We start from the raw sequence: 24735 nt of genomic DNA on the forward strand, positions 1-24735 counted from the left end.
GCTGGTGCAGCTATTTTCAGGCAAGTGTGGAAAACATGAGGGTGGAGAAGTAAAGTGAGGAATAGATTGTCTCTTCAACAGGAAAAAATTACTTTGGTGGAATCTGGAGTCTCCCTGTCACATTGGTTGCTTTGCTTGCCACTATCAACACCTTTCTTCAGGAAGGTGGAACATGCTAGGAGAGAGAGGCTGAAGAAAACACTCTTGAAGTATCCTATTTTGAAACTGCAAAGATGCCCATCAGACACATTTTCTGAGAGCCTGAAGCTGTATCCAGTCATTGCCTGGCCACATGTTCTTCCAGCTCTTTATTTTCCCCTGTTGCTTCTGTTGCTTATGTTGCTCCTGCCCTAGAGGAACTTAGATTTGGATTCAAGTGCTTTTCTCCCACATGTGCCAGTACTTGCTGTTTCTTGGGCCATGGTGATAGGTGTGCAAGGGAATCAATCATAGCCAACTTTACAGCTGTGGGAGCCACATTCCTCAGCTGTTGAGATCAGTTAGTGGCATTAATACTGGGCAATTCACCGTGGCTTGCAGATGATCCTCACGTTCTCTTGCCTATGCTGCAAAGAATTTCTTGTCCATACCATCACAACTTTTTGGTACCAGGGGAATGCAATATAAACACCTGCTCTATCCTGTATTTTCTGTATGATAATGCTACAGCCATGCATGGGAAGAAGCTGTGCCAGCCTTGGAAATCACCCTGTATCTAACACTAGAAAATGGGCACAGATGCTTTGTAAAATAACGGCAGATGGGCTATGGTGGAGCTCACACCATTCATCCTAATCTTCTGCTAATATCATCTGACCTGATCTGCATCAGTCAAGAGTCACCCACCCCCAAAATGGAGCCTTTCCATACCTTTTGTAGACCAAGGTGTGCTCTGTTGAACTTGACAGGTGTTTTCTGTGGACCCTCTGTCCACATGCTTGTGGACACAGACACATAGGGCAAAGAGATGGAAAAAAGAGTTGAGGATAAAAAAAGGGAGGGAGACTCATCCCAACAGATGAACAAATGTAACAGTGCTACTGTAAGAAAAATGGATGGCAAATATGCTATACAGAGAAGAAGAATAACAGGAGAGAAGGAGCAGGAAAAGCAGGAAGATAAAAAATAGTGTAAATGAAAGAAGGAACTGTAGGGAACAAGAAAATATGAGCAGAAGATAAATGAGCAGGGCCCTTGTCTGGAATAATCCTGTTCATGCCAGCATTCTTTGGCTGTGACACAATGAGACTGTGGCCTTTTATTACACATTTTCTTATAGTGTGATGCCAATCCAAAGGCCTTTGTTTTTTTGGTGCTCTGCAGCACTAACTCACTGCTATGAAGGGTCATCTTTTGTTCACCTCTATGGAACTGGCTCTGTGCTTGGATACACTAAGCTCTCCCTTTGGAAAAACATCTCTGTGCACTAGAATTCCTTCTCCTGCATGTGGCCCTGGCAGATTTTAACATGCTTCAGGAAGAACTGAAGAGTCTGAAATGCTGAGAGGAGCACACTGTACAGCTGCTTTGAGTAGTTCTGCAAACAGAAGATAGCTGAGGGAGTGCATGCAAACAGGTTGGGAGGTATTTTGGACTGTCATCTCACCTGTTCAAAAACTGCAGAACAGCTGGAGACTACTCCATCTTCTGTGAGAAAACATCATCCAGAAGAAAAGGGTCATAAACAAGATTTGAGTTCAGTGACACTTTTCTTGTGAGACTGTGAAACCTAATTCTGGCCACATCACTTGAAAGTGTGTTCCACTAACTTTTAACAACTTCTGCTTGGCACCTTGATCCTTTAGACACACACCTTTAGATTGTAGCATCATCCCACTGGAAATGAATTGCCTGGTGATTAGAGCTGTGTGTCACCTTTGTTGTGTCCCACACTGGCATGGTGCTGCTTCCCTGTACACAGGTTATGACGCTGTTATTGTTGTGTGTGTGTCTAGGTTGACTGCAATCTCTCTCATTCCCTCTTTTGCAGAAAGAGGGAAGATGGAGATAGGCTGCCCTGTGTAAACACTGCTAGTGCTTTTTTCCACATGCCTCCAGAGGTCATTGGCAAAATATAACCAGTTCTTGTAATTTCCCAGAATGCACTGATGTGAGAGGGTAAGTGGAGATGCACAAACCAGAATGGTGCAGAATGGTGTTGTGAAAAATATTGCTGTGATGTTACAGCACAACTGGATCTGATAAGGATTATCCTAAAATAGAACTGGGCTAGATCTTCCACTGAGGAAGGTGCAATCCACAGGAATAAAGCCATTTATAACACCAGCCAGGATACTGCTCAACAGCACAGTAGGATTGGTTGAGTCTAGTTAAACTTCATGGATTTTTTATGATCTTACCTCAAAAGTTCCATGTCTGAGTGCAGAGAATAGGGGCAGGAAAAATTTCCATTCCTCATAGGTAAGAAAAGTTGAGATGCCATAGGGAAACATGAGCTTGTGTGGCCAAATGTGTAAATTGCTAAGTCATCCTGTTTTCCAAATGGGAATTTTAAAAAGATAGAAGAAGAAATGGGGCCTCAGGGAAGAAATGGAACATGAAGTGGATCAGAATGTAAGGAAGCAGCAGAGAAAAAATAGGTTAAGAACTGGAAAAGTAGAGCTTTGTGCCTACTGCATGAGGCTGTGGGGGTGGTCACTGCTTTGGGGAAAGGAGGAGAGTATGCTAACCATGCTGTTTCTATCTTGGTCTTCAGCCAAAGGGCATTGCAAGCCTCTAGATCTGAGCACAGTGGCAAAGTTAAAATCTGGATAAAGCTGGTGAATGCGTTTACATTGTCTGTATTGAGGGGGATGGTGATTTATGGCCGTGTTCCTCTTTATGTTGAGGAGAAAAGGCTTCTTTCTGTTTGGTTTGACACAAGCAGTGACCTTCTACTGGGCTGCAGTAATCACAAGAGATGAAATAGCTGAGATACTTGAGAATAGAAACAGAATTTATCTGAGTTACACTGAGATCTATCTGTGAAGTGGCTCACTCTCTGCCTTGACAAATCCATTACCCTGATCCCTCAGGAAGGAGCCCAGAGGTGCAGTCCAACCTAGAGTCCACCACAGCAGGTAGAAAAAGAAGACTACAGAAGCCCTTGCCCGGGTCTATAAATGCCAAGAGCCATGTCCCTCACCCAGCTCATTGCTGGATTGGGAGGGCAATGGGCTGAGGGATATGTAAGCTTTCCTTGCCTTGTAGAGGCTCTGCTGCCTCCCAGCCCTGAATTCATCTCATTTTAGCAGTAAAATTCTATCTTCTGCATGATTGCACCGGCAGGCTTTTGTCAGCGAATTTGGTGATGTTCAAACCTGCCTCAGGGATGAGAAGCCAAGAGATCTGACTCAAAGTGGCAGAAAGACTGCTGCTGAGAAGCCAAGTTTCTCTTTCCCGGGGTGCTGAGCGGGCAGTAACACTAATGCAGGGTGCCATCTGTTTTTTCTTTCTCTAAAAGGTCGTGTTTACCAAACATTGCAGAAGCAAGAGAGGTCTGGGGTTAAAATAAAATTAAACCCTGCAGAGGAGGACCTCCTATGCCTTCAGTGTCCACTTGGTGCTCTTCACACCTCAGTGAAGCACAAGTGCCCTGTTCAAAACAGCCACAAGTAACCTTGTCTGCAGTGCCAGGCTGTGGGACTTGTGTCTAACCTGCAGAGACAGCACAGCAACCAGCCTGGGGTGCCAAGCCCCAAGGTGTGACAGGCAGCTCAGAAAGGGGCTCCACTTCCTAAGCTGAGCCTTGTGCTCTGCAGCTGGTGAAACAGGAGACATGGATGGGAAGAGGAAAGAGGGGTCTGCCAGAGAGGTGGCCCAAGGGCCATTCTGAGGTGTCATCCAGACACATGTAGGAGCCACAAGAAAAAACTTGACAGCCACCCACACCACCCAGAACAGCCAGCCTTGCACCGTGAACACCACTTCCCATAAAGTGAGAGCTGCCTTAGCTATTCCAAGCCACCCTCTGGAGAAGCCTGTCTGTCCTCTTGGAAAAGCCTTAGCCCTCTGGTAGATGAAATTTGTCGTGCAGACACAGGCCCTCAGACTGGTGGCCATCCCAGTCTGAGCCCTGGACAATCATCTTTGCACCAGGATGGCATGGGGTGCTTCAGAAACAATTCCTTCCTGTAGTGCTGTTCTGTAGCAAAAGGCACAACAACACAACACTGTGGGAATTACTCAGCACATGGGGATCAAGTTTAAAGACTGAATCTGAAATGAAGGCACTGACTTTAGCATGTTGGTCCCTGTGGGACAGGAGGGTCTTGCTAGTGTTATTGCATTCTCTGTCTGCTTTATATATATCTCACCAAAAAAGCTTCAAGGGATGCTGAAAATGTGTTGCCTGGTTCCGTCTGTGCTAAGGGATGTTATATTTAATGGATTTCCAATATATTTGCTGTACCATACTGTCAAATCTATTTTACAGGTGTGTGTGTGCCAGACCTTTTATGAAATAAGTAATATATTCTGGGATGGGTAATGAGCTTGGCTAATTACCATTAATTCCTCCTGGGTAAAACTAGTGTGAGAAGATGGCTTGATGCCACTGCTTTGCAAGGTGTTATGTGATTGTAGACAAAATCAGAATCTTGTTCCTGTATTTGTCTTCCTTGGGGGAGACTGTCAGAGAAAGCTGCAACTTGGCTGGCAGGGGATGATTTGCCAAGATCAAGTTCCAAGTTCCCTGCCTTTCTGGCAGGGGAGATTTTTGCCTTCCATCAGTTTCAGCAGGCTCCCAGAGAGCATTGCCTCCAAATCACCCTAAAACTTGAACTTGTAAGCAAATCAGAAGCAATTCTTTTGCACTCAGGCCCTCTGCATGTCAGAAATCTCTGAACCTTGAAAAGGTCCCATAATATATTACCAAGCCTGTCTCAGCCATTTTTTTTTCCATTGAATTCTGATGAACCCATTCACCACATGTCATGGCTATCCTCAGGGAACACTGAAGTGAAATAAACGGAAAAGGCACTTTGGACCCTGCTAAGTCAGCAGTTGTTTTGTTGTTGTTGGGATTTTTTTGATGGTTTTTTTTTTTTTTCCCTGAGCAGGGAAGCTTAGGAAAGACAGAGGAAGTACAGGCTCTTGCAGACTTGGGGTCTGCACTCCATTCTACTGGCATTAGCTAGAGAACTCTTCTTCTAATTCTCTATATGGTACTTTGTAGGGTTTTTTTTTATTCTGACATCTCTGAAGCTTTGAAGTCTCATATAAGTCTAAGGCCATGAGAGGCAATGAATCAGGCTATTAATCACTTACAGCAATTTAAGAACATTATATGTACTATAACCAACCAACCCTCATAAGGAGCACTGAGAAATGGATGTGTAAAATTTGTGGTCTTTCACAACTAGTCCAGGTAGTCCTTGCTTCAGTTACAGGTCACAATCCTGCTCACTGACCTCAAATACTATGAACAAGGCATTTGGTAAGTTATATATGAGAAAGAGAAATATGGTCTTCTCCTGGAGTGACAGAGAGACACAAAAAAAAGCTAAGATCAGCCTCTGCAGCACTTTTCTAACACCTCACAGCCCTAGCTTCCTTCTGTATGATTAGCTAGACCTTTTTGCATAACCATTGTACCTGGCAACAAGAACATTCTCTTCTTCAGTGACTGGATTCTTAAACCTCCCACCAAATCCAGAGGAACCACTGCTATTTGTTTTTATTCTGTTATTGCTCTTATTTATGTGCAAATTTTTTTCTTCTTGGAAAAGGAGAGAAGGTGCAAAGAGATGAGTTTTGTGTGGTGACCACATGGGAGCTCTGCAGCTTTGGAGTGATCAGTGAGAAAGCTCAGTTTTAATTTCTTACAGGACTAACATTATTGTCCTTGAGAAGAGTGGCTCTTCTGGTCCTCGAGCCCTGTTTAGTCACTCGGCCACCCTGCAAACATTTTTCTGGGAGCTCTGAAAATTCCCCTCAGAAAAGTGAACTGATTCTGGTATTTGACAGTGGTGCAATGGAATAGAATGTCTGGAGCATCCAACTGGTGGTGTGTGTTCCTGCCTGCAGGTCTGCCTTGAAATGGCCTTGAGATGTTCAAGGGGAAGGGGCTGCATGTTGTTTCTCAAGTCATGAAGTAAGGGAATGTCTAAGCCTGACAGTCAAGATCCAATAGATAACCATGGTTCATCTCCACAGTTGTCAATTAGAATCACACTTCTCCTTTCCCAGCTGGAAACAGCTCCTTTCCCAGCTCCTTTCCCAGCTGGAAACATGTATTTCCAGCAGCAAAGAGGTGATCAGGAGTATGCAAAGTGCAACATCCTGATGCAGTCGTATCTCTCCCAGGACAGACAGTGACACAACAGCTCTGTGCAGACATGTGGAGTTGATAGAGCTAGAAATGGGCATATGGCTTCTCTGGCTTGGTAATTTAGTGTCACTGATTTGGTCTTTATGTTTCCATAAGAGCAGGGAGGGAGAAAAAAGAGAGTAATAAAAAAACCTCACTATTACAACATTTCTCCTTCATCTTCTCCCTTCATCCTTCCCTTACTCCTTATATCAAATCTTCCTGAGAAACCTGCACATAAAATCTAAGTATCAGAAGTCTGATTTACTTGTGCTAAATAAAAATATTTATGGGTGCTAGCTGAATTGTCTGAGTGAGAGCTTTGTCACCATCCTGCTTTCTTGAAACAAGCACTGGGATTCAGCTCACCACCCTGATATCCCTGTTTTGAAATGCTAGAGTGGGGATAGTACTTTATATAAGCCCTGAGTCAGATTGTCTGTAGTAACCATTTCTGTTAACAAAGCTGTCTGCAGCAGGCATATACAAGTCAACTGTGCAAATGAGCAGGACATACCTGAAACATGAGAGATGTTTTTCACAGCAGATGGAATCTGAGCTCATTGTGGGTTGTAAAAGTCATGTAGGAACATCTAGGAAGAAGAGAACAGCTGAATTTGTAGTTTTCCTATTTACCTGATTGCAAGCGATTTACATTAATATTGCAACTTGGAATCAAACTGAATTCAAAGAAATTACAAACCTTCTCTAACTGATTGTATGACTGCAAAAGCTGTGAATAATGGTGGCATATAATACTTGAGGACAGCAAGTAAAGAACACTTACTACAGCTGAAATTGCAGGGTTGTTGCTGGGATTCAAACTAATTGATCTAGTTGGAGTTTGGCTGGGACTTTGGGATTCACACCTTGGACTCTGCGAGGGACTTTTAATTGTTACAGGTGGTTCGACCAATTTTTTCATCCAAGAAACAGAACATGCAACAGCTCCATTCCCTTTATTCATCCCACAGCCAGGGAGTCTGATAGCTTACTGGCCAAGGAAAAGCAAGTGAATCCCCCTAATTTGCTTAATAACATTTTTTTCCCCAGAGATCTTTCATATACTTTCTATCCTTCCCCTCCTTACTTTTCTTACTGTTTGGTTTTTTTGTTACTGTGACCATAATAGCTCTTGAGCCTTCTTTTGTTACAAAACCCTGTGTCCTACCAATGCAAATCAACTGTGTCACTCAGGACAGAGGAAAACTGTCAGGCTTGTTAAGTTTTTATTTATTTCACTGTAGCAATGTATTTTATTTCTTTAGCAATGTATTTTATTTCTTATTTGTGACTTCATCAGTCATTGCTTCTAGAACACCAAGAATTGGCCTTCCCAAAACACTTCCTCAGAAACAAGTTCAAGATGAGAATAAGCCTGGGAGAAATACAGGTTTGGTAAGTGGAACCATAGGGCTGTAATGGTAACATTCAGACTGCTAATCAAAACTAGTCTTTACCCCTTTTTCCCACTGCTTAAAAGTCACTGAAGTTTACTGCTGAAGCTGAAATTTCCCAGGTTTGTTCAAGGGTGAAATAAGTCTGCTTTTTTTTTTGTTTGTTTGTTCCCAGATATTTTTTCACACTAAAAGAACTTAAAAATGGTTCAGCCATTTTTATGATTTTTTTTCCCCCACAACAGAACATGTAGAAACTATTCCCACTTCAGCAGGAGTGTTTGCTATCACGTCCTGGATGGCACCACAGCCAAACCAGCACGGGGTTAAAAATTTTATATTTAGCATAAAAACATCTAGCTGAAAAATGCCTTTGAGTGCTCCAATGGAATTGGAGTTTGACTTGACTGAATTTTGACCCTGAGGAAATTCCATGCATAAGCACAATCCAATCTGTATGGCTGTGTCCACTGGGCTCAGAGCGTGGTTGGAGGAGGAAGGCAAGGTTAATGTGTATGTGTGCTTAGCTGATGTCCTTATCCCAGCACAGAGTCTTTAGGGACCTCAGTAATGCCCTGGGGGAGCAGTGCTCAGGGGGATGATGCTTCTCACACATCTGTGGCTGAATAGTCCTTCCAGTCTTTGGGCCCTCCTGTATCTTGAAGAATAACCTAAATACCTAATGAGGTTAAAGGAGGCTTCCAGAGCAATTTGGGTTGGTCCAACACCCTGTGCCTCATTGGCCAGGGTCAGAATTGGGTGTGGGGAGGGTACCTAGGGTCAGACAGAGCCCAGTCATCAGTGGGTCCATAGTGCTGTGACAAGTCCAAGGTCAAGTTAAGGAGACAGTCTTCAGAGTCCAGATCATGTTTATCCATGACTATATAAAGGGGAAAGCTGTGGCAGGGCTGGAGACCAGCTCTCTTACAGTGTTGCTGGAACAGGGATTGATGGATCCAGGCTGGGGAGAGAGCCTGGGGAACCTTAACGTCTGGAAATATTTAAGAGCTGCCTGGAAAAGGCCCAGATTAACTTTATCTACCTCTGAAAAGGGCCCTTCTCTGAGCAGGGAGTTGGAGGAGACACCTCCAGCCTTCCTTCCCAGTCTAGGTTAGTCTGATTATGCAAAGCCTGCTGATTTCACTTTTATATTGCCAGTGGATGCAGGATATCCTGTGAATGTTACTCACTCAGGCTCTACACTGTGTGTGACAGAAGATCAAGCAGAGATGCACCCACGAGAGGTGACGCCCTCCTTACAGAGCAGTGGGACCGAGTGCTGCAAACTCTTACACACACCCCATGTTCTACCCACACCAGCCAGTGGAGCACTCAGGAAAACAGAGCTAAGCACATGTGCCTGTGCTTAGAGGACCATCGTGTCAGGGAATATGTGCTGTCATTTAGAGTCCATTCAGGCTCCAAGTGAAGTCAGGGGAAGGCGAGCTCTCCATCTGACTGCCTCGGGGCTGACCTGCCCTAAAGAAGGTCACACTGGGCACTGTGGCCTTGACTCAGCTGAGCAATTTGGAGTGTGTGTCTTGCTGAATGAGAGCTTATGCATCTAGCTGAAATTGCTTTGTAGGGCACAGTCCAGATCCCACTGAAATGCTTGGGAAGCTTTTGCCATGCACTTCAATGAAAATGTGATCAAATCTATGTCACTTGATTTTCCCTTAGGCTGAGGATAAAAACTGCTGTTCTGCTGGTTAAAATCAGAATGGACAGTACAGGGGCTGCCAATAAAAATATTACAGTGAGATATGTAAGGGAAAAGTACTTTAGTAAGATCTCCTGCAATGTGGATAGACATAGAAGAGAAAGAATTAAAAATAAAGAGTTAAAAATATCTTTAGATATGGGAAAAATTGTAGCATCAGGAATAGAACAATGCAAACTTTGATAAGGTGTTCAACCTAAAAGAACAGTTTTATGCTTCATTTTAATGTATTTCCTGACTGATGATTATGCAAAGATGTCATTTTAATACTCTTTGACAAAGTTGGTTATATAGCATTTATGTATGAGCATTTACGTAAGAGACTGATTTCTTCTGTGAATTTATTTTTTAAGTCTAACTGGTGACTATAGGCGTGTGTATAAAAGAAGAAACTTTCTAAATTTAAATCCTTCATCTTTCTTAATTCTGAAGTTGTGGTAGTGTCTGGCTCATCAGATTTGGAGCGCTCTTAGAAACTGTGAGAATGTTTCTAAATTAGATTGTTAATCTATTGAACAGAAAAGCTGCCATTGGAGAGAATAAACTTCCTTTTAAAGTACTAGTAAATGTGCAAAAGTGCTCAGAGGCTTAGGAGGCAAAGTCTATTTACAGCTAGAAGATTTGGACTCTTAAGGGCATACAGCACTTTTGAAAATGAGACTTAAATGCTTCTAAGTAATTTGGGCACTACATAAAATCATATGTAATTTCCCTCTTTTTGCTCTGACATCAACACCAATCATAAAATGATTTATTATCTAGTTGATAGCAGAAGTGGTTTTATGTGGAGCAAATCCATGAGAAAGAGATATGTTTCAGAAGTGAATTAAATAATTTAATAGTGTTTGAGTATGGGAGGCAATACACATCCTTGGTTTCAGTGAAATTAAATGCATTGGTTCTGTACTAATTATACCCAAACTGGATGTTGTTCTCAGCTGAATGCTCATCTCTTGGAATCCAGTGGAACTGTGTCTGATGGACTTGGTGCAGTAGCAGCCAGAGTCCATGTAGGCTTGTACACTCTTGGGTATCATAAATTATTCCTCTGTAACCACAAGAAGGAGGCTAACTTAACAATGAACAAACACTCTCATGGTTCAAACAGAACCCCAGAACAACAAAATCTTGTTTGAAATTGGATGATTTTGGAATATACTTTGCAAGAGGAGCTAAGTACAGATTTCTTCATCACTCCAATGGATCAGACATATGCTAATCCCATCCTGCCTGGAGCAAGATGTCCCATCTCTTAGGGTGCACTGTTGTCAGGCCCAGGTTTCACAGAGCTGCTGCTGTGGCTGACAGGAGAAAAGAGAACTTTCTCCACAAGATCTCAGTGGCACGGCAATTTGTGGGTGAGGAAGAGGCAGCTTCTTTAATGGAAGCTCTTTCATGTCTGCAGTTCTGCCATGGCTATATTGGACACACTCTTTAAAGGGTCAGGATCTCAGGGCTGGCTGGCTCCGTTGCCCCTTAATATTCTCAGCTCTCCAAGAGTTTCTCTGGAAACTCAGCAACATTCAGGCACCCCTGCCCCATTTCCCACATGCCCTTAGGAACTCCAAGGGGAAACTGGTTCCTTGGGATCCAGGCTCCATGCCAGATGGGACACGGGATGTGCAGAGATGCTGAGCAGTAGGTGGCAAGTGCACAGGGGTGATTGCCAACTGCTCCAAAGGGCGGGAGAGGTGTCCACAGGCCATGACACCCTCCTTGGCTCTCCACCTCCTCCAACTGCAGCACCTGGAACAGAGGCAACCAGGCAGTTTGAGGAGTCACAGGATTTGTTCATACAGGGGAGCCTGCCCTTAGAGAGGGAGGCATCAGAGCTTTGGCTGGATCAACCTCCAATCCTGATCCATCACTGGAGGAGACCCCTGACAGCCCAGGCTCCCTAGACATTTAAAACGCAGCTCAGGAACCGAGTAGAGCGAACTGCAATAAACATGGTCATGAATCAAAAATAATATAAACAAATAAAAAAAGCGAAACGTTGCGTTTTGTTCACAGTGACGATCCCAGCGGTTCCACAAGCAAGAAAGCCGGGTGTGAAACGGAGGATCCGAAGGAGGCCGGCAGACAGAGTGGCCAGGAAGGCAGGTTCGACTCGCTAAGAGCCCAGCATGCGGAGCTCCAAGAAGAGCAGGCAGCGGGGTGTTCCCCTCTGGTGCAGAAGGCGAGCCTCCACCACACGGGCTCCCCAGTGAGAGTGCAGCGCAGCAAAGGGACGGCCTCGTGTTCCCATGCGGCTGCCTCCGATTATGAGCTCTCCCTTGACCTAAAGAATAAACAGGTACCAAGGCTTCCTCCTCAGGCTGCGGGAGAAGGGGATGGGGCGGGTGGGACTGTATTTGCACTGTGGTGGAATGACTTTCAGCAAATACATCAGGCTTTGTTCACCTGGAGCTTTTGCCCTGCCTAGGCTGCCCTTTGGGTACGTGAGGCTCATGGAGGAAGTAGATTCCCCAGCTGTGACTGAGTCACTCTTTCACCCAAACCTGCTGGCATCTGCTTCTTGTTGCCTGGATTCAGTGGTCCAAAATGGACCTAGGAACCCAGTTGTAAGTATAGGTTTAGAGGTGGGCTGCAGGCAGCCAAGAGCAGCAGCATCCAAGGGTAGTGCCTTGCTCTCAAGTGTACAGTGTCAACAGGGCTCCCAGCAACTGGTTGTTCCAAATTCCCTTCCTCATAGGTGAGTCTCCAAGAACCATCTTGCCATCTTGGATCATGCAGAGCAGGCCCCCAGCACACTTTTTCATTAGCATGAGCTTTTCAGAGGAAGTGGGGTTTATTCAATGAGTGTCCTGCACAGCATCTACCACGATGTTTGTGCACTGCTGCCACCACTGCCCTCAGTCCAGAGGAGGATGCTAAAGACATAGGCAAGTTTACCAGGCTAAGAGAAAATGATTCAGTCCTAGAAGTTGTGTTCTGTGCCTGAGGCTACAGCCTAGCTCCAGAGCACAAGAGCGCCCATCTCTAGCTGTAGGTCCCGATGGACTCCCAGCAGGAGACACTGAGACAGGGGCTAATAGCAGCTGGTCTCCTCCTTCACAGGTGAAATGTGTCCCCTCCCTCCTCATCTCTGCAGATTACAGTCCAGGAGAGCTGTTGTGCAAAACAGAGCCTAAAGCATAATTTGTGCCTTTTCCCTGGGAAGGCAGCTCAGTCAGAGGCTGTAGGATATGCAGACTCTGCAGTCTGCGAGGTGAGGAGGACAAGTGATGGGGGAGAGTTCAGTGGAAGCTGTGCTATTGCAGCTGAAGGGTCTCAGCTAATGAAGTTTCCACAGAAGAAGCTGCTACTTCTGGGACATCTCTCTACCACTTCCCTCAAGGCACAGATGCTGTCCCTGAACATACATGTCAGATCAATGACCCAATAGATTTCTGAGCAAAAGAGATCTCTAGCTCTGTCTTTCTCAAAATACTGCATACGCAGACAGAATTCTTGCTTCACATCAGGAAAAAGAATAGTGGGACTAATTAACTGGCTTTACAAGCTAATGTGAATATCTTCAGGGTGAGCCACATTTGACTGATATACATGTTCTTAGTCTCCTCAATATCCTACAGTTGCTCTGGTTTGTCCTGGGGAGTGTCTGTCCTGTGTTGTTTTAGCTTTAAGGTCATGTTGCCATATCAGTGTTCTTGCAGCAGAGGCCAAATCTGCCCTGGATGCATGTGAACAAGAGAGACATGTTCAGCTGATTGCTCATTAATGTCTGGTGCCTCATGGAACTGACCTTGCAGGGACAGAGCCTATCTCCTTGGTGAAACCACTTTTCTCACACCAAAGGGGCCTTACAATTTGTGTGCCTCTCCAGACTCATGGGTGTCTTCAGTGAATTGCCTTCAGCTCTGGAAGGGGGGATTTTGAGGCAGTGAAGAGTACTAATTCTTCCAGTGTAGTATGTGTTTTTATAGACATTCCTCTCAATTTACTCATCAGGATGTTTTCTTAAATGGGAATAACAGTGATAGGACCTTCACAGCGCTGTCCCAGTAGAACCCTACTTATTGCAGAACTTGTAATGCAGGAATAGAACTCACAGTAAGAGAACAAGGTGCAAGGAGACATTTTTAGTTTCATTGCACAATTGAAGTCACATTTACCTTTTGAGAGAGGACTGAGTGCTAGTAAGGAAGAAGGGTAAAGTGCAGCCTCCTCTGCAAGACTTGGACCAGACATAGCCCCTCAGCATCATCCTAGAGAGCTGGTGAGTAGCTTCATGGCTCTCCTGGCTCCCTACCCCATGAAGCAGAGAATTCTGACAGTGCACAGAGCAGAAGTACTCTATGCTGGGAGGCTGGAACAGAGACTCAAGTACCAAAGTTCCCCTGTGCTTAGACTCTGTTGTAATGTTGGGAAAATGCAAGGGACCACAGGAAAGAGGAGCATGCTTTCAGTCATACACACTTGGGCTGTGCTGAAGGGCAGCACATGTCCCATGGATGAAGGAAAACACTCCATTAACGAATATCCATTATAGCAATGTCTTTCCATTGTGAGAGGCTGGAGGGAGGGAGAAGCATTAAGAATGAGTGACATGTATTTGTATGGGGGTTTTTTTCTAATTTTTTTACAATGCATCATTGCCTTGAGTGACTCAGATTCTGTCCCTGAGCCTGATTCTTTTCTGGTTATAACATGGTGGCACATGACTATGCTCAGTGGCAACCTGGGTAGAAAACCAGTGCTAACTGAGTGTAAGATCAGGCTGTGGTCTCTCCTGGCAGGTTTATAAATTTATGCCTATGGGCACCAAAGCCATGGGGTGTGCACCTCAAATGTTTGGCCATATCCAGGCCTGCAGTTGGCTTGCCTTTTGGCTTGCCTTGACCTTGCTAAATCTCCCTTCCCATGCAATCCCTCATGGCAGTGGATATTTCACAGCCATTTCTAATTCAGCCGCAATTGCTCAGAATGAGTGTTCATACTGAGGCCCAGAAATGTATTAAGCTAATTATTCTTTGAAATCCCCCCGTGATCCCCCTCCTGCTCTTCCCTTCCTTTGGCGCCGGCTGTCAGATCATTCCCCAGAGAAGAGTAGCTTTAAGTAGGCAATTACTTGTAATTCATGGGGTTTATTAGGAGCAAGAGAAGGCCAATCATGTCTGGCCTTTCTCAGCTCTCAGATGAGAACAGAAGGTTCCTCCAGCCATCCAGAGTTATATCTCCATTACCCGTGACTGCTGTGGTGCTAACAAACGCCCTTCCCTCCTCTGGAGGGGAAGAACACAGGCTACAGCTGTGTGAAATCCTTAATTCCTTTGGACTGTCAGTTAGCTTGATCTGACAGCAAATGAGTATGTCTCAGACATCCATTAGCAGCAAATGTCTGGGCAACAGCAAAGAAAAAGAGACAGAGACCCACTGCTACCAAACAAGGGTGGGGAGGGCACTTCTCTCTGTGGGCGTGCTGCATATAGCTCTGCCAGTCTTCTCAAGCATCCCTTGGAACACTCCCTGTCCCGGTTATGCCTGCTGAAAGATACTGTAGGATTCTCCTTGCTTTGGATAGTGCCAGTAGGCAGTGGATCACATGCAGAACCCAGCCTTGCACCCCTGGTATGAACTAGAAAGCAGACTAGTTCAGGAGGAGTCCTCTCACTTCAGATCTAGGAGTCCTCTCACTTCTTGTCTTGTTCTGCTCCTTAATGCCTTAGTCCTTTGGGAGGTCTGAGATTATGGACTGCAAAAAGCTGGTGATGTTTTTTATCGAGCTACTGACAGCTTGCTCTGTTCCTTTGGACTTTTAGGAGGTTCTCTCCTCACTAGCTACTAAAGTCTGCCTTTCTTGGCACTGTCTTTGCATGAGATAAACTGGCCTTTTACTTCAGATCAGCAATGACATCTTGCCTTGGCCTCTAATAAGATCAGAGCATATGAATTTCATGTTTTCAGAATGGCTGTCACCTCCTTGGAAACCTCAGATAATTGTAAGGCTCTTGCTTCTGCTTTATTTTGCATTTTACTGTTATTCTGTCCCTCTCATTTGTTCCTCTTTCCCTCACAACACAATTAGCTCTACATTGTCATTAACCAGATCATTATTTTAAGTGCTCACGGTCGGTTGTCAGTAATAACTGTCTGGGTTGGGCTTTTGCAGGTTACTGGTTTAATTTACATTTATTTGCATGAGCCCTCATCCTGAAGGAATGGGCCAAGGGATAGTTCAGTCTCTTTCCAGGCAGGCCAACTTTAAAGATGTGTCAGGAGTGTTGGTTTTATGGCAGGATATAAGATGTCCTTGTTTATCCAAAAGGCCTGCTACCAGGTCTTGTGGTAAATTACACTGTACCCATGATTACTGGGGGGGGCGGTGATTTTTAGCAACATTTATGCAGACCATTTCTGGGAGGGCAGCAGTGAAAGTATTAGGCAAATGTTCTTTAAATTAGGGGTAAACAGAGCTCTGAGCCAGCTACCTCTGCAACTGCAGTGGCCAGCCCCATCACTAAGAAAATTGCTATTTTTTAGGTATTTCTTAGTGCTGGGCTTTGATGTTTGCCTTGGACAGACCATGAGCTCAAGGGCAAGGCAGACAAAAAACAGAAGCCTACCTGGTGTTTGAACACAAGGCAAAGGTGCCTGCTTCATGTCCAGAGAGGGAAATATGAAAGGATGTGCTCCCCATCCATAAATGTCAGCCTCCCAGTACTTGCTCCACACCCAGGATACCAGTGCAGGCACAAAATGGCTGGGCTTAGCTTGTTCCTCTCTGCCTGTCATCTCCCAAGGTCACATTATCTTTCTCTACTTCCAGAGGAGTTAATATTGGAAAGATTCCAGAGGTCATTTACACTTGTCATAGCTGTCAGACCAGTCTTTGCATGTACCTACATCACTCACTGATGGTTTTATCCGTAACTTACGTCATGCTATGAAAAAGAAGAAGGAAGCAGGTGACATGACATGACTCTGTGAGCTGAGGCTCATGCCTCAGTCTCACTTGGACTGTGAAAGCAATTTGCACTTAAACTCAGATCTTGTGGAGCTCAGCTTTTCAAACTGTGAGTACTGGGCCAACAAGGCATGGTGAGGGACAAGTGGTGTGTCTGGGGATGAGGATGCAGTCAGTAAAACCCATCCTTTGGTTCTGCTAACGAGCTCATATTCACTACAAATGATGCAGTGAATCCTCTGCTAATTCAGGACTGAATTCACCAGCACTCTCAGTCCTGCCTTTCATCTTTTTTTGGTTTTTCTATATATGTGCAGACACATATTAACACAGTCTACAACTGCACTCTGCCTTGTGAAGTGCCAATGATAGCTAATAGCCTAAATCTCAATAAAGGTCATTTTCGTTCATTCTTCTTTTTTTTTTAACCCCTTCTTCCACCTTCATCTTCACACTTTCCCCCTTGTCCTCTGTCAGTCACTCATTGGAACCAAATCATCTGTCATTCTCCTCGAACTTGTTAGTGAAAACCCCCAGCTGCAGAGGAAGAATGGGGGGGATTACCATGAAGTTTAAATTCTAGAGTATAGGGATGACCATACATACCTGCTTTGCTGAAGCCAGTTGAGATGGTGTGTATCAATGTATTTACATGTGTTTGCTGTTACCAGCTCAGGTAAATCCTCCTTCTGCTTTTTTTATTATCTTGTCTCAACACTTAAAATTCAGACTTTTTTACCTTTCAAAACTGAGAGTCTTTCTTTTTCTGGGTATTTTTCTTTTCATTGCTGGCTGACACCTGAAAAACTCAGATAGCAAAAAGGAAGACACTTTGAGGTTCGGAGTACTTTTTAAAAGACACAACTCAGAACAAGCTCAGTCTCCACTAAGTTCCGTGGAAGTTTATGTTTCTTGCTAACTGCTAGGTCAAGCCAGCATTTTCTGCATTTAAAAAGGAAATTTTCTTCCCTTTTTCTGAATGATTTCTCATTTTGCTGAGAGTATTTCCAAAGGTTGCTAAGGAGGGGAGAAGCATTAGTAACACTCTGAGACAAGAGATAATGCTTGACATTACCAGAGCACCACTGAGCAGGAAGACATATTGCTGGAACGTTGTATTTGCAGTGATGAACTTGCCCTAAAGGCCATCAGAAGTGAGTCTGCAAGGGAAGGGCAGGCTCCAGCTTTTATGACTGGCACTCTAGGAAGAGGCAGGATCCTGCTACAGCTGGGAGGAAGCTCATGGTGCTGATGATTTAGCCAGTCATGAACCTTCTGTTGAAATCCAGGGCATAGCATTGCAGGGAAAAGTTAATTTGGTGGCAGAAGTTCCTTTGACAGTCATTGAAAACTAATCAGTGTAGAAAGTGGGGCAGTAAGAAGCCATGAGGAGGCAATTAGCAAAAACTAACGTATCTGCTCTCTGTTTTTCAGATCGAAATGCTAGAACACAAATACGGCGGCCACCTGGTGTCTCGCAGGGCAGCTTGTACCATCCAAACCGCGTTCCGGCAGTACCAGCTCAGCAAGAACTTTGAGAAGATCCGCAACTCCCTGCTGGAGAGCCGCATGCCGCGCCGCATCTCCCTGAGGAAAGTCCGCGTCCAGAACTCGGAGAGCTTCTCCGCGGAGAAAGCCCTGGTGGAGGGGTACAACTTCGTGGGCATCCCGCTGGTGAGGTCCCCGTCCTTGCCAGCCACCATCAGTGGGGCACTAACTGAGCTGGAGGACTCCTTCACTGAACAAGTTCAGTCCCTGGCGAAATCCATCGATGATGCCCTCAGCACCTGGAGCCTGAAGACCATGTGCTCCCTGCAAGATGGGGGCTCCTACCAGATCAGGGAGACCTTCAGCGCTAGCTCCATGCAGCCAAACCAAGACTTAGAGGCTGAGCTACAGGATCAGGAGAAGGAGGAAGGTCTCCTGCCAGATACTCTACCCAAGAGCAGCAGCACTCTCATGATGGCTTTTCGAGATGTCACAGTTCAGATCGACAACAAGAACATCTCTGTCTCATCATCTACCTCGGTGTCCATGGCAAACTGTCTCAGCAGCAACGACCAGGCTGGGCTCTCTCCAGCTACCAAGGCTGAAGAAAGCCCAGGAGAAGGGGAGGGAGAAGCCAGTGAACTACTCTCTGCCCCAGAGAGCTTACCTGAGAACAGCCTCACTTCCACTGAGGTGGATGTCAGTACCAATGGCACAGGGGACAGCAGTGCTGAGCCGGATCAGATGGCAGTGCAGAAGCTCCAGTTTGATGCAGGCAATGAGGCAGGACAAAGCAAAGGCTTGGAATCTGAGAATGCAGACAACTCAGAGCAGCTGAGCAGCAGCAGCACCTCCACCTCAGCCAAGTCAGCCTCTGAGGTGTCCTCAAAAGAAGCCCTGCAGGCCATGATCCTCAGTCTCCCGAGGTACCACTGCGAGAACCCAGCCAGCTGCAAGTCCCCCACACTTTCCACAGACACCATGAGGAAACGCCTTTACCGCATTGGACTGAACCTCTTTAACATGTAAGTGACTCTTCCTCTATTTCCCAGCCGGTGTTATGCCTCACAGGAACAGATGATGGCAGGCTCTTGGTCTAGATCCATCTCCAGGGAAGGTTGTTCGTATTCAAGGGCATGACCATCTGAGTATGCAGTGCCCAACACAGGTTGGCTTTCCAGAAGCTCTTTCCCCAAATTCTCCCAAGTACTGTCCTTCTCTTCTGCCTGACAGAGGAACAAGCCTATGAGTAGTGCCCCTGCTCTCACAATTCACTGAACCTTCAGTTCCATTGATGTCCATTTGGCATCCACCAGCTGAGCCTGGGATCACTCTGCTCCACTCTGTTGCAAAGGAACAAACTTAGCTAGGACTGTAAACCCAGCCCTGGTTACTTAACATGGGTCAATTTCAAGTAAAGAGAGAGGGAGACAGAGGTAGAGCTGAGCTTAGCCAGCCCAGTATGAGTCATAATGATAAAATTGTATCTCTGGCTGTCATTTTCCTTCAGATACTTGGGTAGATTTTCACCTGACAGGCCAGGTTTAGTCACCTGTCTCACACATATCTGAGTCTATCCTATGAGAAGGCTGTAGGCGTGAAAGCAAAAGCAGAGCAGAGGTCACCATCAGAAGAGGTTAACTCACAGGGTCACACGCGGATAGGCAGAAAGGAGCTGAGCTCCCTTAAGAGTAAGATTTGCTCATTGCCTTTGGATGAGACTTCTCTCATCTAAGCAAGCCATGAGAAGTACTGGGTTTTGCTTTATCATCACACTCTCATATCTCTTTGTTTCCATTTGAGTCCACTAATAATGAGGATATAATGTACCCATACTAGGAGAATGTTTTTCCACACATTAGCGTGGGCATTTTAGTCAAAGCAAGGACTGATCATTATGCAGTTCTAGGCAGAAGTTTTTCACACACAAGGGGCAATGCACAGGATTTATATATGTGTACCATGGAGGCTGTGGACTCTGGGAGGCAGGCATTAGGAAGAGAGGCTTTTAGGGTTGGTCTCAGAGCACACTCAGAAGTGAAGTGATGTTAGGTCAGACAGATTTGGGACTCTTAAAGGGCTGAGAGAGGCATATTTCCAGTTCTGAGTACAGGCTGGAGGACAGGAGTGGGAAAATAACTTGTTAGCTCTGGGGAGTGATGTCTTTCTTCAATCTCTGAGCAGTATCTAGGGGACATGTGGCTCCCCTTGTGGCTTCTCATCCAAGGGGCTGGGAGGGCCATTAAGCTTTCTGCAGTTATTTGGTTGCTGCTTTTCCTGTCTATTTCCACGAAGAAGCCAGTTTACTCTTGTGGGGTTTGGGATGTGTGCACTGATCTGTAGGCCATGGAGCCGAGACTGTGTGTGTGTGCACACATCCTTTTTCCTGGCTTTCCCTGGAGCAGGAGCTGAAAGCCTGCAGTTTCTAGTGGGAACTGCCACAGTCTCTCTAGCCTTGCCTTGCATTTTTGGAAGGTAGTGCTCTGGCTTGGAGCAGGCCTCTGGAAACACATTGATGCAGTGGCACTTTCCCCATCCCTGCTGCACTGTGAGAGGGTGAAATCCCTGGAATGGTGAGTGCTTCATTATGCAGCACTGCTGTGATAGCTCAGTGTGTGTGGGCAGCTGGCTGCGTGGGCAGAGGGAAAGACAGCAGGACTGAGGAATCCCGCAGCATTTGCTGGCTCTGCCTAACACCCCTGCAGCACCAAAAATGGATAGCAGGGATCAGGCTCGGGAGAGAGAGGAATAGAGTTGTCTGCTGCACTTCTGGATAAAAGCTGCATGCTGCACTACGTGGGATACATCTGCAGGTGTTCAGTGGCAGAGATGCTGTATTGCTATCAGGATTTTGTGCAGAACAAATTGAATCCTGGGAAAAACTGATGAAAGGCTGCTGTTAGTGAAAGAATTTTTGAGTTATAGTCCAGGCAGTGCAGGAGGGCTGTCACAGCTGGACTGTTTTATCCTGCATCCTTTGATGGCATTGTGTGTACCATCTCTACTGAGACCTGCACATCCATGCTAGTGTGCACATTTTTTCTGGCCATATTAAACTCTCAGCTCCTCTGGAGTGGATCCAAAGTCAGTCCAGTGACTCTGGAGTCACACAGATGTAACTGAGTTCATCCTTGTGTTGTGAGCACCATACTGTCCATTGCCCAATACCAAAGTGTGCAGGTGGATGTGCATTTTATGAATCTCTGGTGCTTAGTTTGACTTGTGTCCCAACCATATCACCTTTGCACTCAGCAAGGAACTCTGCACTCTTCAGCAGTGAACCAGTAGGTCTGTATGATAATAAAGAAGGTGTATTGCTGCTTTTCCTTGAAGAAGGCCTGGGGTTTTCAGTATCAGATCTTGCACCTCTCCTGTTTATAAATTTAATGGGCTGTTTGTTCTTGCAGCCCCATCCCCAGCAATGCCACACTGCCTGGGATACTTTCTTTTGACATTACAGTGTAAGCAGAACTATTTCAAGGCCATCTACTTTTCACATGTCCGTGAGGCCTCAGTAAGGAGCAGGCCATTCTGCTGAATGCAGCTCCCCTTATAGCTAGACATATGTTGCTCACCCACATACTTCACCACCTGACAATGTCACAGTCTGTGCCTGTACATATCATGCATTCACGTGCTCTGAAATCTCATCCTATTCTTTCCTCACCCCAGGAAACTGCCTGAGCAAACTCCTTGAGCCTTGACAAAGAACCCTGAATTTGGATTAATGATGGAAGTATAACATCATTTAATGAAGTCACGTCTTACCTATCTCCACTCACCAGCTCAGAGAACCAAAGAAATGTGACAATCCTCCTGCCATTGCAGTGATTCACCTCAGCACAGTGCACCATGACAGAGACCCTTCAGTGGGGCAGACTGAAATATAGGAGGAAAACTTCCTGCACAATACACACATTTGTTCTTGTCTGCACTGTGAGACAGGCACCACATAGGCTCACAGCCACTCCCACATACACAGGGGCTTATAAACCAGGAGAGAAAGATGGGGACAGATGTTTTATCAGGGCCTCTGGCAACAGAACCAGGGGTAATGCTGTTAAACTGAAGGAAGGCCGGTTTTGATTAGGTGTAGGAAGAAGATTTTTACAATGAAGGTGGTGAAACACTGGCACAGGTTGCCCAGAGAGGTGGTGGATGCCTCATCCGTGAAGATATACAAGTAGGAGGGTTCTCTGAGCAGCCTTATCTAGTTGAAAATGTCCCCACTCACTGCAGGAGGCTTGGAGTAGATGGCCTTTAAAGGTCACTCCCAACCCAAACCACTCTGCTTCTGTAAGAGCTGTGTGTGCAGGCACAGACACTGGCACATTAAGAAGCAGAAAATCACTCCCACAGCCAGGCAATCAGGCCCACTCAGCACCAGACCTGTTCTCAGAGAGATGCTCACAGCCACAGAGGGAGAAAAGCCCTCTGTCTGGGAGCTGCACACTGCTCCCTCCCTTCTTCTGACAAAGCATTCTCTGGGTGCCTTCTCTCACACACAAAGATTTCTGCCTGAGGGCATGAATCAATAGAGAAGGGAAGAAAATCACAGCTAAGGGTGGGGGGAGTGGAGGAGGAATAAACAAATCTGAGTATGGGATTTCTGTTCAGGCAGCCAACATCAAGCTCAGGTGAGGAAGGTAAAAAAGTATCACTCTACAATGAACCTTGAAAATGTATGAAAAACAAAATTATTTGTTTAACCAAAAAAGTGCCCACTTTTGGTTATCCCCCTTGGAGCCTTGAGACTCATTTGCACATAGACCATGGCAGCAATGTCTCCTAAGTTTCTTCACAGAGGGAAGAGCCTCTGCCTCTGGAGCAGATGGATGGCAGCAGAGTCACTAATGAGGCGTGGTACAATGCAGTAGGATCTGTTGTGGCAGTGGGATGCCACTTGTGATTACCAGGTGACAGCAGGTGCTGCAAGTGACACAGCAGGTCCTGTGACATCTTTTTGTCCTCAGCAGCAGCTAGGGGGGCACACAGCAAGTCACTTTTCCTCACCCCAACCAGTCCCATTCCTGATACACGTGAACACACAGGAGCCCAGGCACATGCCAAGGGCTGCACTGACGCAAGCCATGGGGTGAGCCAGAGGCAACAATGCCTCCAAGAGCTCGTTGCAAACTCACCATGTCTCTGTCCTTCCCTTCCAGAAACCCAGACAAAGGGATCCAGTTCCTGATCTCCCGAGGCTTCATCCCAGACACCCCCATTGGGGTGGCACACTTCCTGCTGCAGCGGAAGGGCCTCAGCCGCCAGATGATTGGGGAATTCCTGGGCAACAGCAAGAAGCAGTTCAACAGGGATGTTCTGGAGTAAGTGTGGAAATCTCTTCCCCTCCTCCCTCCGCTCCAAAGGAGTTGCCAGCCCACTCTGCCCCTGGCTGCACCAGCAAGCACTCCATGCCCCTTTGTCCCATTCTTCAGGAGCTCCACCATTGCCAGTCCCTATCTGGCATCCCAGCTATGTGTGTCCCCCTTCATATCATCAGTTCTTTCATTTCAGTCCTTCCTCAGCAGGCCTGCGGTCACCTAGCAGGAGCTCAGCACTGTCAGGTGGTAGAACAAGTGATGCTGGCAGGTTTGGGGGCTGGGAAAATCTTTGGCTGAGGTCTCATCCCATCCATATCAAGTACCTCTGATGCCTTCTGGGAAGTGCTAAGAGAGGCAGAGGAGGAAAAATATCTGCTTTGTGCTGTAAGACCAGCAGGGAGAAGTGAATGCTGGCTACATACTCAGTTCTCTTTCTGTCCAGGTTGGAAATTGGTGGCCCTTTGAGTTTGCCCAACTGCATTATGAGGATAATTACAAGGAACTGTTTGTGGTGATGAGGAGGCCTGCATATGAAAACATGCTATTAAGGGCTCGTCATTGCCACAGCAGCCACGGAGCACTGAGGAACATCCCCAGTCCAAAACTCCAATAAGCTGAGCTGCCCCTTTTCAGAACAAAATCTGAGGTTCCCTTCCTGCTTCTGTTCAGTAGCTGCCTTTTTGTTACCTTCAATTCTCTCACTGTGACCCTCTCCTGGTCACAAGCCAGGTATCTCACAGCCTGCACAGCTCTCCTCTTTCAAGTCTAGCTCATTCAGAGACCTATTTCAAGGCATGACTAGCACTCAGCTGCGTCTTTCTTCTATTATGCAGAAGCACAACTCTGAGAGCTGCCTCACTAAGGAATCTTTTGCACTGGGTCCTTTATTACATTCTCCCATTCTCCAAAATGTTCTCTATTTCCCTTGAATTTTGCAGTGGTTTCTCTTGAATCAAACCATAAAGAAACTCCAAATCCCATCCACATACCACTTCTACTCCAGAGAAAGACTGGAGGATGCCAGAGTTCAAGAGCCAAGTCTAAGTCTAAATTTTAAAATTAATTCCAGCTGCAATTGCTACTTCTTATTGCTGCAGGTACCCACCTGACCTTTGGGCCGTCTCTTCTTTTAATATACTGTAGAAGTATGGATTTGTCTAGCAATAATACACATGTGCTGTCCAGTCTCTTCACACTGAGAACTACAATTAAAAGTAATTGCCTCTTTTTCTCCAGTAAGCATTGTGTGGGCTGCTTCCCCTCACAGATGATGTGCTCAGATCCAAACCTAGCCTCTGCACACATGGGGAAATATTGCAACAACAGGCTGACACTTCCCTGTAATTGTAAATTTGGCATCATCCCTGCAAATGACCATGTTCCTCTGCCTCACGTGGGACTACAAACTCGGTGTCAGCAGCTCCTGGGAGCAGTGCCTATGGCAAAGCCTGGTGTCAGCCTCCCAGCCTCAGTGCCCAGGAGCTGCTACACTGGGGTTTCCTGTCCTGTTTCTGCATGAGGCATGGGGGCCATTGGAGCAGGTGGCCCTACTCCATCATGCTCATTACTCAAAGTTTCCACTGCCC

The 24735-nt window shown here is 45.9% G+C and overlaps 1 protein-coding gene across 1 annotated transcript in view; it reads left to right on the top strand.

The window, feature by feature from the left end:
- The window catches only part of IQSEC3 (IQ motif and Sec7 domain ArfGEF 3), a gene marked incomplete at both ends in the record, with an annotated part of 94095 nt that overhangs the window by 50134 nt on the left and 19226 nt on the right, over positions 1-24735 (top strand). The window contains 3 exons of the mRNA XM_084206151.1: positions 11441-11723; positions 17772-18850; positions 22991-23152. Coding sequence (XP_084062277.1) covers positions 11441-11723; positions 17772-18850; positions 22991-23152 — 1524 coding nt within the window. The remainder of the gene's footprint in view (positions 1-11440; positions 11724-17771; positions 18851-22990; positions 23153-24735) is intronic.

Source organism: Fringilla coelebs (genome assembly GCF_963513975.1).
Source record: "Fringilla coelebs genome assembly, chromosome: 5".
NCBI lineage: Eukaryota > Metazoa > Chordata > Aves > Passeriformes > Fringillidae > Fringilla > Fringilla coelebs.